At 32.4% G+C, this 15,932-nt stretch overlaps 1 protein-coding gene across 1 annotated transcript; it reads left to right on the plus strand.

Moving 5' to 3' along the window:
- Nucleotides 1–14,884: 14,884 nt before the first annotated feature.
- LOC120136771 (basic leucine zipper 43-like) lies at nucleotides 14,885–15,472 on the plus strand. The gene has a single exon (XM_039152736.1). It carries the CDS (start codon nucleotides 14,923–14,925, stop codon nucleotides 15,427–15,429), a length of 507 nt encoding a protein of 168 aa, XP_039008667.1. The 5' UTR covers nucleotides 14,885–14,922; the 3' UTR covers nucleotides 15,430–15,472.
- The last annotated feature ends 460 nt before the right edge of the window (nucleotides 15,473–15,932 follow it).

Below are 15,932 nucleotides of genomic sequence, written 5' to 3' on the forward strand. Positions count from 1 at the left end.
AGATACTCAGAAGTATTTCGCTTAGTATGGTTACTTCGGTTGTAACCCACTCTTGCGAGTGTTTCTAGGCCCTTTTGGCCCTTTGTGTTCCTGCAGACTAAGTTCCACCATTACGAATCATTCTTAGCACTTATGGGCCTTAAAAATGTCAAATCTAACCATCTAAAGTGGGTAGTATTGATACTCTACTTGTATTATCGGTACCCTAGCATCAAGTATCGATACCCCTATGAGTATCGATATAAAAAATGACTTATGTTGCTGAAAATTTGGCCCAATATAAATATTGTATACCCTGAGTATCAATACTCTCCCTAGCAATATCGATACTCCTAGCTATTTTCACCCAAAACTCATCTAGTTCATCCAATATTGATACTATTCATCTAGTAGCGATACTCAAACCTAGAAATGTCTTATTTAAGCTAGGAAAACACCCAAAATTAACCCAAAGGTCTAGTTTGGTTCCTAATCATGTGCTAAAGCTTTAGGAAGTTACATAGGGTCATAAATTGATATAAAAACACATTATTTACTCTAAATTCATCATCAAATCATGAAATCATCTCAAAGGTCATAGTTTGGTTCCTAATCATACGCTAAAGCTTTAGGAAGTTGATTAGGGTCATACATTGACATAAAAACACATGTTTTACTCTAAATACGTCATCAAATCATGAAATCAAGTATAAAGGATTAGAAATACACTACCTTAGTTAAAGAATCTTGAAATGAAGCTTTTTTACCTAGCTATCACCTTTCTCCAAGACTTGGTTGGAAAACCCCCACTTTTTCTTGAAAAAAGAACCTAAGAGTTTGAATCATAAAAAAAAGTTTGCTAAAGGGATTAAGGACGAAATTGAAGCTTAGAAGAAGTGAAAAAGGTTCTCAAAAACTTAACTTTGAGCTAGGCACTTAGAGAGGAAAATGGGAGAGAAGAAAATATGGAGAAATGAAACAATGAGAAGAAGATGGAGGAGGATATAAAACCCTTATCTTTTCCAAAATGATAGAATCACACTTTTAGTCCTTCACATTTTGCCTTATATCCAAAAATCCCATTTTATGGCTAATTGGGCTCAATTACAACCCAGCTATAATCCCAACATGGTCCAACGACTTTAATCATAAAATTCTCAGGGCCCACATACCTCTCAGGTAAACCTAAAACTACTAGCCAATATTTTGGGGTATTACAACATTATAGTAATTAAATTTTTAATTTGATTTTATTACGATTACCATTGTTAGCTACCATTAAGAAATGTTTGTGTGGCATATTAAAGTCTTCTTTCCCTAAAAAACCATAATTTTCCAAATTGGCACCTACACCAAAGGTTAATTTGTCAATTAACGAAGTGGCCGTCAGTCAATCCCAATAGTGGGAAGCTTTTGTTTGGTCAGAAGATTAATATAGTTTGGTTTCAAGTTGATATAAAGGTTAAGTGGTAAATAAAAAAATAGTTTTTAGTTTTTATTTGATTGTCATCTCCTTTCATCGATGTTTCTATCACCATTTGGTGACTTATCTGATAAAAATATCACCAGACTACTCTTATTTTCTTTCTTTCTTTCTTTTGATTCAAACTCATAAAAAAACCTTCTAATCTATTCAAATATCAATAAAAAACATAAAGCAAAAAAAAAATCAATCATTCATTGTCAACCTTGGATTAGCTTAACAAAATTGATCTTCTAGTTAAGCAAAGTTTTCCCACTATTGGGATTGATCGATTACCGCCTGTTAATCAAAAATCAACCCTTGTGGCAGTTTCCAATTTTAAAATTATGACTTCTTTTAGAAAGAAAACTTTATTGTGTCGTGTCAGCGTTTCTTAATGGTAGCTAACACCACTGATTGTAATGGAAGCGAATAAAAAGTTTAGTAACTATAATGCAAATTTTAAAAGTTTAATGACTAAAATAAAAGCATCCTAAAAGTTTAATGATTACCAATATAATTTATTCTTAAATTTATCTATTTTTGATATAACCACTTATACCTTATCTATTAATCGACTAATTCGTTTGTACCACAAAGCACAATATGAGGACGGTTCTCCTAACCTTGTTTACTCTATTCACAAGAGTCAAAATTCAAAACTCTAACATTGTTTTAATGGATCTATTGTCTCATCTCACTAGACCAACTGATTCCATTGTTTAAGAAAATAAAAATGAAATATATTTTCTAAAACTAAACCAAACCTTTGATTTTACATCATTTGGAAATTAAACTAATGTAAAATAGGGAAATGTTTAACTAGCAAGATTTGCTGTAAATGAGCTTTTGAATAACCTGGGTCAAAAGCAAGTCAAGTTGATTCAATCCACTCACTTTTCCCCATCTACTTTAATTAAGTTAATTAACCAATTAGTTTGTTGTTAATATCATAATATTATATTTATACATGTAATAAAAAAATATTATATTTGTACATAATGGAGTTACATCCATATCTACCATGTTGGGGTTGGGGGGATCTCATAATGTCCCTATCTACCATGGATTGAACCAATTAGTAGTGTCCTTAAGAAGATAATCAAAAGAAAGCACTCAATCCCCCCTACAACCCTAGAAAAAGGTCTATGATCCTTTGGTTCAAGATTTGCATCCCCTATGTGATTTAGGGCTGTACACATACACGCACGCACATATATGTTCAAGAAGATGGGGGCTCGTGATTTATTTCTTCAATCATTTTGAGCTTTGAAAAGAAAGAAATAAAGAAAGATTATAAGTAAGAAAATGTTGGCACCTGGTGCAGGTGCCATGACATTAGTGCATTTTGTTGATAAGTATATAAGCATCCTTTGTTCCTTTGTGGCTCTCAACATGCACCTTGCTACCCACCCATTTTTGCTTGCCCCAAAACTAGCCCTACTTTTGTCCAACACTTTTTCGCCTCAATGTATATGGCCATGGATGACCCTAGCTTTTCCATTTTTGCATTTATTTTACTATTCATCTTCAGAGTTTATGATCAAGGATGGGTATAAGACCCAGACTCGATGGGTTCTTACTCGATCCTGTATGATCATTTTTTAAAGTTCAAGTTAGAGATAATTATTCCTTAAATATTTAGAGATAATTATAATAATATCATTCTTTCTATTTTTTTAATTAGGTCTCTAATTTTTTGAAAAAAAATAAGATTTTTTATATGTGTGTTGAATCAAGTCGGCTATAGGTTTTTACCCCCAATATCGGGTCGATGTAGTCTTCCTAAATCCAAATTGAGTCTGGTGACAGGTGGAGGGATGTAATAATCAGGTCGAATTAGTCAAAAATCTAATCTAACTCGACCCATATCCATCCTTATTTATGACTATTATTTCTAACAATATCATCTTCAAATATAAATTCTTTTCGCGGTAGTAAAATGCACTGGTGCACTTAATATTTTTTTTATTTTTTTCCTAACCTCGATTAATTGAATTATGATTTATATTTGGATCAAAGTTTGATCAATTATGTCATATCGGACGATGAAAGTCACTAAGACCATGGTCTAATAATCTAAATGTGACATTAAGTATTAGTGATAAATTAATGTTCAACACTTGCGGCTGTAAAATTAATGTTATCACAAAGGAAATGAAAAGATAGAAAGACAATGGCATTCCTATTTACAATGTTTAATGTATTTTTCATCGAAAGAAAGTAAATTCCATTCCAACCACGACTTCCCTTTCCTCCAAAATTTTCGTAAAAAAGCATAAAAGGTAAAAAAAAGAAAAGGTAAAAGCTACCTTTAACTTAGCTTTTGATTTATATATAATGTTTTGTTAAATTAAGAATAAAGTAGTGTAATAGTGACAGTAGATTATTTATCCTTTTTAATTTGGGTAAATAGCTGCTGTAAGTAGTCCATGATCGAATTACAATGATTTACGTCGTTTGATTTTAAAGATTTAAAGAATATAAGAGAGAGAAAGGAAGAAGAAGCCTTCTTTCCGTATACTATAGGGGTTATGATGACTACTCGTTGGTTGAAAGATTTGAATAGATTTAACGATTATATTTAGATGGAAGATCATGTATACCTACTTTATGTCACATTAAAAGATTGTATTTATGCACAGGAGATTGAGCCCTAGAAATACAACCTGACATGACTTATAGATGAGATATGACAAATGTTGTTGGGTTACCTCTAGGAGGTATAGCTATGGCATCTCCGTCTTATAGGGAGGTAGGTCTCGCAGAGATTCACATTGTTATTGTTGGATTAAAGTTTGCGATCAAGAACCAGTGGTCTCAAGTGGTTATTGAATCGAGTTTTACCATGGTTGTTATTAAGCTTAATGGTGGTATGGATGACTTGTCCACTATTGTTTTCCATTTGTAAGAAGCGCGGGATATTTTAGCTACTCATGTATCTTTTGTTGTTTATGTTGAGTGTAATTGTGATAAGGTTGCTCACACGTTAGCCTCTTAGTTCTAGGCGTACCATATTTTTTGACTCGGTTTGTCCCGAGGTTATCTAGTTTGATGTATCAAATGACATTGATTTTGGGTAATATATTTGTTGGGCACCCTTTTCCCCTTATAGGACAAGAAGGAGTTTTTAACGAGGCCCTTCTTTTTTTTTAAAAAAAAAAAAGATGACTTGAATTTGATTATTCTTAACTTTATCTTTATTTTCTTTAGTTTTAACTGGCAATATAACTTTATTAGGGTAAAGTACACAAATGGTCTCTCGACTATAGGATATTATTTTATTAAGTTCCTTGAAAAGTTATAAAATGGTCCTCTGACTATAGATTGTTGTTGCGTTGAGTCCATCGACTATCAAAAGTTACAAAATGGTCACCCGACTATTTATTATGTTTTAACTCTTCTTTTTTAGTTAAAAAGTTATCAGTCATCTGAGCCAAACATTAACATGATTATTAAGATATGATAGTCATTTGAGACTCTAAGATCATATTTTATTATATCACAATCGACATGTTAACGTTCAACTCAAAATGTCTTCAAATTTTAACGGAAAAATGATGAGTTTGGTCTTAAAATTAGAATATAAGTGTCTCACACATGTTTCATGTTCTGAATTGGGGTATAATTATGCCACAACTTCCATCAGCCCCTATACACACCAAAATAAAATATTAGAAACAAATTTAAACTATCTTAAAGCCTACAGAAATTTTAAATCATTAGAATAAATATATTATGTCTATCAATCATGTATGTCAATTTATCAGACTCATTCAACTCCAAATCATTACCCAATAGTTCTAAAAACCAGCACCAAGACGAGTGATTCTCACTCTCTACTACTGCAAAGGCTAATGGATAAATAGAGTCAGATGCATCAACCCCAACAACAGCTAGAAGATGACCCCATAGTACCCCTTTTAAGTGACACCCATCCAGACATATAATGGGCCTACACCCTTCTTTCAAGCCATCCTTCATTGCTTGCATACATATGTAAAGCCTCTTGAAAACTTTCTCATCCAAGTGACAAACAATCGTGGTCCCTGGATTTGTGTACCTAACCTCACTTAGGTAATCATACAGCTAGGTGTACTATTCTTCGTGATTACCATGCAACTTTGCAAGGGCTATGAACTTAGCTCTAGCACACTTGGATGTAGATACAATCATGCCATATTCATTGCGAAGATCTTATTTAAGGGATTTAACAAAACAATTTGGGTCAACATGGAAAGCTTATAAATACTGTTTTGCTATCCACTTAGCAGTTATATTAGCATTTAAACCCCTTAAGACATGTATGTTCATCAGTTAGTGACTTAATTTTCCAAGTACCATCACTAGGATATTTAGGGCTAATTGGAGAGACCTATAAAACCCAAGGACACCCTGCCTGACATCTCATTTGGATTCTTTTTTTGTCATTTCTTCTAAAATTGACATTGTACATATTCTTAATGCCATATATTCTAATTGTCTCTCTCAATATTATCTTGTCAGTAAAGATCAATTCAACCTTTAATTTAGGGTTAGGAATATTTGTGGCATTATTAAATTCAAGGTATCTAGTCTTCCTATGTTCATTATTAGAATTTGACTCATATGCACTGTACAATGAGTCAGAAGGTCCATTTTCAAAGTCACTCGCAACCCTCATTTGATCATTGTCCAACCCGACATGCACATCACAAGCTTTATCTTCTGATCATCTTTTGAATATTCAATCCCATTTTCACTATCATTAAATCCAGATTTATTAATGCTAGATTGTGGGGCTTCAAACTCATAATCTTCTTATTCATACTCATTATTTTCAAGTTCAGCGTCATTAATTTCAGGTTCAAGTCGTTCAGCTTGGTGTATTTCAGGTTCAACTGGTTCACCGTCATTAATTTTGAGTTCAAGTTGGTCAGCATCATTAAATTTAGTTTCATATGGTTTAACCCATTATTGATTATGCTCATTATCTCCTATATTTTCTTCCAAATAAATGTGAACATGATGGTCACTAGGTAAAACCCTAAGCATTTAAAGGATATCATTATCAGTTTGATGTTGTTTCACCTCTATTGGATTATCTGACACTTGCCAAAACATCTTAAGAGTATACCTAATTCCTAATTTGTTTATCATATCAGCAACTGAAAACATGGACATTTCATAATAATCATAGTTATCAAAGTAGTCTACTAGCCTGTCAGTGTACTCCACTCTTGGTCTCCTAACAAAAAATCCTCCATGATACACAACAATTGTAAATTTCCCAGAGTTCATATATGTTCATGACAAATTATCATTATTATTGAATCGCAAAATGTAACTAAATATACTAACAAAAATTTGCAAATTATCATTATCATATCAATTATTGATTTCAATATGTAACTAAATATACTATCAATATGAATCAAAAGAGACAATTGAAAAGTTAAATATTTATAAATGTGCACTGCAAAAGTGATATGAACAGACAAATATAATCAGAATCTTATCATGTGGAGGCATGCACTTTTATCTATTCACAGATTTCATGCAAATTCATAAACCCATGTGTATGCAACAGTAAGATCCCAAACATACTATCTACGGTAAACCCATATATAGTACACATATGATATATATATATGATTTTAACATAAGAAACTCCTAAATCTTTTTTAAACAAAAGATATCCTTAAAGATATATCTAGGGTTTTAACGGAAGAAAATACTCTTGTTTTTAGGGCTTTTTAATACCATAAACATTTAAAATCATGCTTTAAGTACTTACCATATCTTTGCTTTAAGGATTCTTTATCTTCGCGATGAATGTCACTTCTCATTCTTCGATAAAATCATTGTTTACCTAAACCCATAAAAATAAGATGTTAAATATACTCTCACAATCTTCCGATCAAACCAAGTTTACCCTAAGGGTGCGTTTGGTTCACGGAATAGAAGATTACCAGTGGGAATGTAAAATTACTAGGGAATAGGATTACTAGGAATGTTGTATTTTGTATTTGGTTAGCTTAGCAGGAATGTAAGATTACCGTGTTTGGTTAAAAGAATAAAAACTTATTGGAATATATATTTGACCAAATTGTCCTTATTATATATTTTTTTTAACAAGTTGAAAATTATTTATATATTTTCTTTAAAAAATTTAAATTCATAAAATTTATATAATTTTTTTTACAAAAATGAAAATATAAAAAGCTTTAATGAAAGAGTAAAATTTTAATTTAACCCCTGAACTTCATTTAAAATTTTAATTATAGATTTTTTTTGTAAATCTAAAATAGTTTAAGGATAAATTTGTAATTTAACATTCGTAGAATTTTTATTATTCAATGACATAAAAATGATATTTAAAAAAAAATTAAGGGCATTTTAGTCCAAAATACCGGGAATCTAACAATACCTAAAGAAAGGGAGGTAATGACATTCCCGGTAATATATCCCAAAAAATCCACTATTAGTAATCTTACATTACCGGGAATGAGATTCCCGGATTAACCAAATAGGGGAATGTGGATTTCATTCCGATGGGAATCACACGTTCCCCCATCCAAACACCCCCTAAAAGCCAAAAAAATAAGAATATTTTACCTTAAAACCAAGTTTACCCTAAAACTAAAAAAAGATTTTCTTACCCAGAAAAAACAAGTTTTCTTTCTCTCTGAATCGAAAATCAAACCAGTCTTTACACTAAATCTCCCTCAATAAAAAAAAAACCAGCGTTTACCCACAAACCAATTTGATTCTCAGAAGTGAAAAGGTTGAGATTTCACTCGTCTGATGAAATGAAACGGCTGAATGAAACCCCCTTAACTGCATTAATTGTTTTAAACAAAATAAAAGGATTTCTCTTTTTTCAATTATGTATGAAATGGGGTTTTAAATAAATGTCCTTTATTATTTCCGAGCTGGCATTAACAATAATATAAAATTCATTCCTCTATCCCGCCGTTAGTTTCTAACAGCCACGTCAGACACTCCGATTTTTTTTAACGGATAGTGGCTTGATTGAATCATTTCAAAAGTTGGATTGTCTTTTTGATTAAATTGAAATATCGGTGGTCAAAATGATTTTTGACCATAGTTTGGTAGTCATCCGTATAGTTTACCCTAAAAAAATATAATATCGAATAGGTGGGAGATCGGAAGTCCCCAAACACAAAACAACTACATCTCCAAAATGTTCACATGCCATGTTTAAATTTGGATATGGCTGCACAAAAATTGTCATAGGTTGCCTTAATGGGGAGCATAAATGAATGCTACAAAGGGACAGTCGGGTGTATGTGCTGAGGAACCTGAAAATGCATTTGAAAGAAAACTAATAAAATAAAAGGGTAAATTACAAATTTGCTCACTAAACTTTACTCTCTCTCCTATTTCACTAATTATACTTTTAATTTTTTTTAATTTATTCGCTGAATTTTCGAATTGCTCATATTTTGGTCGCTCACAGTTATTTTATTATTATGCTGTTATGACATGGAATTTGTATTATTGTTTATTATAAAAATAATTTAAAATATAAAATTAAATCCAATTGTTCAATGATCACTATTCACCATCGTTAGACACCATCGCCAATGGTCGTAGATGGTGGTCGTCCGATCCTAGATTTCATTAGTTACTTTGACTCGGTCCACTGATTATGAATCCGACCTCCATTTTATTAGAACATACTCTCAAGTCCATGAATAGGAAATCGAAAATGAAGACACCAAAATATTTCAATCAAGATTTATGGGTTTGAGGACATTTTTTAGTGAAACAACAATTATATTAGTACTCATCATGTCAGAGGGAGTCTCTCAGAATAATTTGGGATCGAACTATCGCTAGTTATAAAGGCTAACGGTAATTGACAATGACGATAAGTGATGGTAATTATTTTAAATTATTTTATATTTAATAATATTTAAAAAATCATGTCATATAAAAAAATAATAGAAAATGTTAAAAAAAGTCAATATATAAAGTTCGTTGAACAACTGAAAAATTAAAAGTACAATAAGTGAAATATGATAAATAAATTTTAAAGAGTAAATCTATAATTTATCTAATAAAAAAACGAAAGGAAATTAGGGTTCTGAATTGCATGAGTGATTGGTTGACAGGCTGAGCAATAGGGTCATAGGGAGGTGCACTATACAGCCATGCGCGTTGGTTAACAAAGGCCTACTATTGAAGCTATCATGCGCCTCCCATTACTTTATTTTAAATTTTATATTTTTGTCTAATCCTTAGAGAAATCATAATTGTAATAATTTTATAGGGTGACTTCGGTCCTAAAAGTAAAAGTTTGTTGAACCAGTTAAATCAATACCCGTCCGTGCATAACCCAAATCTTTTTGTTCTTTATTTTATTAGTTTTTCTTTGTTAGTTTTAACTTAATTTAATAATAATATTCTTTTGGCCCCTTCTTAATAAAAGGATATCATAATTATCGGTATTTGTAGATTTTAGGTGTAGTGTTTTTAATTTGATTTTCTTTTCGGTCTATTATTTTACATGAATTCATAGTTGGTTGTGTTCTCGATGTTCGGTTCCTCTGTTTGTTTGTACAAGACGATTCGTTGGTTATCACATATCTGTACTGAATGTGATTGTCGTTAAGAGAATATAGCTTTTTCTGTTGGTCATTTTGGTTCTTCTTCAAGTTTCTCTCCTCCATGTTTAATTATCGGAACCGTTGGTGTGATCAGTTTATGTACGTCGTTGCTTCACTTGTTAATGTTTTTGTTTATCATGCTATCACTAAGCGATCATTATTATATTTTTTATGATAGTCACGACTGTATTTGTTTATTTTGTAACTGAAAAGACGCTTGTGATACGGCTTTTAATAAATGAAATTTCCTGGTTATTTAAAAATAAACATTAATTTCATCTATATTTTATATATCAAAATTAGATATCTATTATTGGTAATAATAATTAATTTATTTAGAAAAGAGAGGAAGAGAGGCTCCAGAAAAGAAAGAAAATGATTTTATTAGGTTTAAAACTCATGATCTAAGAGAATATAAGAAAATAAAGATGAGCAGTTCGACGAACCGATCAAATGTACTCTCTCAAAAGATAGACGAAGTATTACGAAATATACTACATTCTCGTGAATAAAGATATATAACTTTAGACTATATGATTAAAGAGCGAGGTTAACATTTATCTCAGAGACGTTTTATTAAATATTTTCAAGTTATGATTTAAAATAAAAAAATGTCTTTAATGTTTGATTGAATAGTAACTTTGATTAATGTACTTTTCAGAGCACCTTAACCCCCCTAATGTTCCAATTATTAACAAAATGTCCCTAGAATCGTTAATTGACTAACGATCAACGTTTGTCGTTGATATAATAAGTCCTATATATTTAAAGTGATGGTGTGGCACATATCATATATAAATAAGTAACCGTGTGATACATGCCACATGTTCAAAGTTAGATAACTTAACCCTCTTATTTTTATAATCTTGATTTTGTTCTTGCTAATTAAGTACTTAAAATTTTAACATTATACCGACAAATGGCTTAGGATCTGGTCTAATTGGGGGACAACATTGCCAACCTGAAAATTTCAATGTATCTGAATGTACAATTTACAAAAGTTAAGTACAAGTGACATAAAATACGTACATATTTATTGCAACTTTAGACTGTGAAACCCCACTATGAAATTATTGGGAATGAGAGAAAAATTAGAAGAGAGAATTAAAGCAAAGCACGAGACATGAAAAGAAAGAGTGGTCTACCTCTGTCTAATGAGATTATTGACCGTATAGTACTCTCAACCGGCCTTACCACCATGGGATTTTTGTCTTGGAACCATTATTTACATTTTTAGGGAAATAGGCATTCGAAGCTCCTATACTTTTTAAAAAGATAATGTCATTCTCGTATTATTTTTGGTTTAAATATACGAAAGATGTCTAATTTATGTTAATTTTTTAGTTTAGTGTATAATATTTGTTTCGTTCTAGTTTAGAGTCTAACGTTTCATTTCGTTACTCATTTATGTATCCAGACCGTCAACGGTGTTAATTTCCTCGTTAAGTAACACATGTCATAACCTGATAATTTCAAAAATGTTATTTAAAATTAAAAAAATAAAATTATATATATATTTTTAAAAAGAAAACAAAAATTTTGAAATAAACCCAAAACTTTGAAAACCTTCTTTTCAACCCCTAAGCCCACGCGGCCGTCGACTTTTGCCATTGACAAAGCTCTATCCGACCTCCCCTCCCCTCAGCAACCAAAATCCCCAAGAAATTTTGACCGATCGATGACGAATCAACGTTCTATACCTTGTGAACTGTAAGACGAAAATCGCGATCCCATGCGATTCAGAAGGCCGATTGACCGTCGATTGATCACAATTTCATGGGGGTTTTGGCCGCCGGGGGAGGTCGGGTGGAGTTTCGTCGACGACGGACATGGGTTTTGGGGTTGAAATGAATGTTTTCAAAGTTTTTAGGTTTTATTTGAAAATTTATGTTTTCTTTTTTTAAAATATATATATATATAATTTTAATTTTTTAATTTTCAAATAAAATTTTTAAAATAACCAGGTTGTGACACGTGTCACTTAAAGGTCAAACTTAATGGTCTGCCACAACTTAACCCATTTTGAGTAATGGAATGAAACGTTAGACACCAAACTAGAACGAAATAAACGTTGGACACTAAAACTCAAAAAAAATGCATAGATTGGACACCTTTAGTATATTATGACATGTTACAATTATATTATATTATATTATATTATGATATGTGCAAATAATTGTAAATTTTGGATGGCAATATATTACAAGGATTTCCCACCATGAAGCATTTGCATTTATGGGTTGTTGTCTTGTTTGTGCCCAGGAATGGTGGTGTAAATATTTGGAAAACATTACAAATTAAAAAGTGGTTGACAAATTGTACTGTTGGAGTTGTCAATGAATAAATATCCAGAATCACTTGGACTATCTGTCTGAATAAAATAGCCATTAATCTTTCAGAATAAAGACAGCAGGCAGTCTTCAACATTTCAACAGGATCCATCCATATCAAAGTTGCCTCATGTAGGACAATCCCCACAAGCAAGTGTCTTTTTGGTACAAAAGAGATCACTATGAACTCTCTAAACTATGCGGATTCAATCTTATAAACAAGTTGATCGACATCAATTTAATTTTGGGTAAATTATAAATTTTAGGGTAAAGTACGCAAATGATCTTTGACTACAAGATGTTGCTTTGTCAAGTCCTTTTATCATTAAAAGTTATAAAATGATTATCCAACTATATGATGTTGCTTTGTTGAGTTCCCCGGCTATTAAAAGTTACAAAATGGTCACTCGACTGTTCATATGTTCTAAACTCGTCATTTTCCATTAAAAATTTGACGTCAATCTGAGTTGGATGTTAACATCTGGTTGAGATGTGATAAAATTTGATCTTAAAATCTCAAATGATTGTTATATATCAGTCAGCATGTTAACGTCCAGCTCAAACGACCGTTAGTTTTTAATGGAAAAAAAAGATGAGTTTGGAATATATAAATAGTTGTGTGACCAATTTTTAACTTTTAATAATCGAGGGACTTAACAAACAAATAGTCTATAGTCAGAGGACTATTTTATAAAATTTAATAATTAGAGACTCAACAAAACAATACCCTATAATCAGAATATTATTTATGTAATTTACCCTAAATTTTATCACATAATTTTGATGGTATTTTTAATCATTCAAGCATTAAACTAGAAACAATAAATTGACGTGATCAATTTTATACCGATGTGGATTATATTTTGTTGATTTGGAAGTGACATGTTGCCCCCATCATTTTTTCTTTTTCTTTTTCTAGTTTTTTTTCTTCTTTTCAACGGAGATGAAATTCTTAATGTTTTATCGTTATGTCATATTGATATCAGAATCGTCATTTTCTAATATCTTCTCTAAGCATGTAAGATACTAATGAACTCGTCTTATTGTCTTATACAACTCTATCAACTTAGATTTTTCTAAAATCTCTTAAAACTCTCGAACTTAAGACAGAATCTAGAGAAAATGACTCCAATATACAACCTCTGTAACTCGATCAACGTGAAAAAATATATATTTAATCTCCTCCTTTCCACCCTTCACTATTTGTATCCGGAAGAAAATGCCTAATCGTCAAAAAATTAAAGAAATTTTGATATCATATTTTTTTACAAAAATAAAGAAAGTTTAATAATCTTTTCATATTTTTTTTTAAAAAGATGTTGGTTATCTCACCGTTAAAAAAGTTAATGGAGGGTGACAAAAACTTAAACAATTTGAAAGTTTAATGATAAGAATAAAAATGTGGTCAAAATTAAGTGATAAAACTTATAGTTTACCTTTAAATATTATGTAACCCTCGCAATTATAAATATGGATGGGTATGAGACCCGAATCCGACGGGTTCCGACTAGATCCAACTCGATCGGGTCGGGTTTTCATAAAAAAAAATTGGAGTCAGGTCTGGTCAGGTCGGATTTTTTTAAGTGTGATGTTCGGGTCGGGTTCGGGTTTAGAGTGAAAAATATCCAACCCGACTCGAAAAATATATATATAATTTTACCTTATATATTTATGAATAATTACAATAATACCCCTCTATATATAAATTTTTTCAATTAAGTTATTATTTTTATTGAATAAAAATAATATTTTAATATTATTTCGGGTCGGGTCGATTTTTAAGTTATATATCAGGTCGGGTCTCGGGTGGAGGCTCTCTTATTCTCGGATCAAGTGGACCAAAAACTCGACCCATGCACATACTTAATTATAAACACACTTCTTACGTTAGAAAGGTGTATGGCTTAAAAGCATTTGAGTAAAACCCATTTCTAAAAGCAACTTTGCTTGGAAATAACACATCCCCACTTCAAAACAGTAAAAGATTTGATTTTTTTCTTTCACCTTTTGCTTTATTTAGCCAAAACATCTCCCCAATGGAAATATACAAACTCCCAATCTTTTCTGATGTAAACCCATAATTCCACCTGAAAATGATTACCCACAACACAAATTGCATCCCCCTGTTTCATGTATGTGAGCCCTCAATCATGCATGCATGTATGCATGTCATGTTAGTAGACATGATACAAGTACCATTTCCCGTATGTGCATAACTCCATGCATAAGAGACATGATCAGCATGAAGGGACGGCTGTACGCAGTCATAGAGGGGAGCAACTGCATATTCATTATTTTAAAAGTAAAATTTTTAAATCTCAATCTTAAATTTCTAGATCTATTATTGACTCACGTTAATTCGAATAAATTGTCACACTGTTGCTGTTGTATTACATTTTGCAAGAGTGGGACCGTGCTATCTTTTTCTTGTCTATAAGAACCCTCTTCTCCTCCAACAAGAGCTTATTAGGTGCTTCATTATCTCTGATTGTCAAAATTTAGTGTCTTGTTTTCCCTTCACTTCTCTCGCCAAGTCATGCAGCCTAGTGAGATTTCAGGGCTCCAATATATGGCACCTTCGAATCCGTTCCCGTATTCGGCACCGGCATTCGATTTGGGCCGGTTCTCGAACCCCCTGCACAATCTCTATATCCCGCCTCAACTTCAGGAACTCATTAGTCCCCATTCATCATGCATCAACAGCAACTCGACCTCCGACGAGGCTGACGAGCAACAACTATGCGTCATCAACGAGAGGAAGCAAAGGAGGATGATATCAAACCGGGAGTCCGCGCGCAGGTCACGTATGCGCAAACAAAGGCACCTCGACGAGCTATGGTCTCAGGTAGTCTGGCTCCGGAACGAGAACCACCAGCTCATCAATAAGCTGAACCATGTCTCGGAGAGCCACGACAAGGTCGTCCAAGAGAATGCTCAGCTCAAAGAGGAAGCCTCTCAACTCCGTCTGCTACACTCCGATATGCAACTCACTAGCCCTTACTTGACTTTACGAGACCTCGAGAACGCTTTAGCCGACGACTGAGAGTCGTAAACCCTGTTTCATCCCCCAAATTTTATCCAGTCCGTTTGGTGTAGGTGAACCAGTACTCTCTGTGCCTAATTTGCCGCTGCATAGCTTTCTAAGATTGTATAAGATTTGAAGGCAATGAGAATAACATGTTTGATCATTTCATTTCATCTTCATTTGAGTCCCTAATAATTGTTTAAATGGCCTCATAGGTACTCATATTTTCATACTTTTCACCCAACATGTTAAAGTCCCTAATAATTGTTTAAATGGCCTCATAGGTACTCACATTTTCATACTTTTCACCCAACATGTTAAACCTGGACTGAAATATAAGAGGTAAATTTGTGAGGTCAGGTGTACTGTGAAAAGGGGGCATAAGTGGCATCAGGTGGGGGAAGAGTAGGACTGAAATGACACAAAGGGAAAGTGGTGGGGCATAAGAGAGACTCACTACTATAAAAGGAAAATACTATAAGATTCTTGCTTAAGACGGATCTTATGATTATTATTTTATG

The sequence above is a fragment of the Hibiscus syriacus genome, unplaced genomic scaffold (genome assembly GCF_006381635.1).
Source record: "Hibiscus syriacus cultivar Baekdansim isolate YM2019G1 unplaced genomic scaffold, ASM638163v2 tig00110637_pilon, whole genome shotgun sequence".
In the NCBI taxonomy this organism is placed as follows: Eukaryota; Viridiplantae; Streptophyta; class Magnoliopsida; order Malvales; family Malvaceae; genus Hibiscus; species Hibiscus syriacus.

What these genes read in the sequence shown, in the direction of transcription:
- LOC120136771 (XM_039152736.1), top strand. Translation starts at nt 14,923, where the DNA reads ATGCAGCCTAGTGAGATTTCAGGGCTCCAATATATGGCACCTTCGAAT.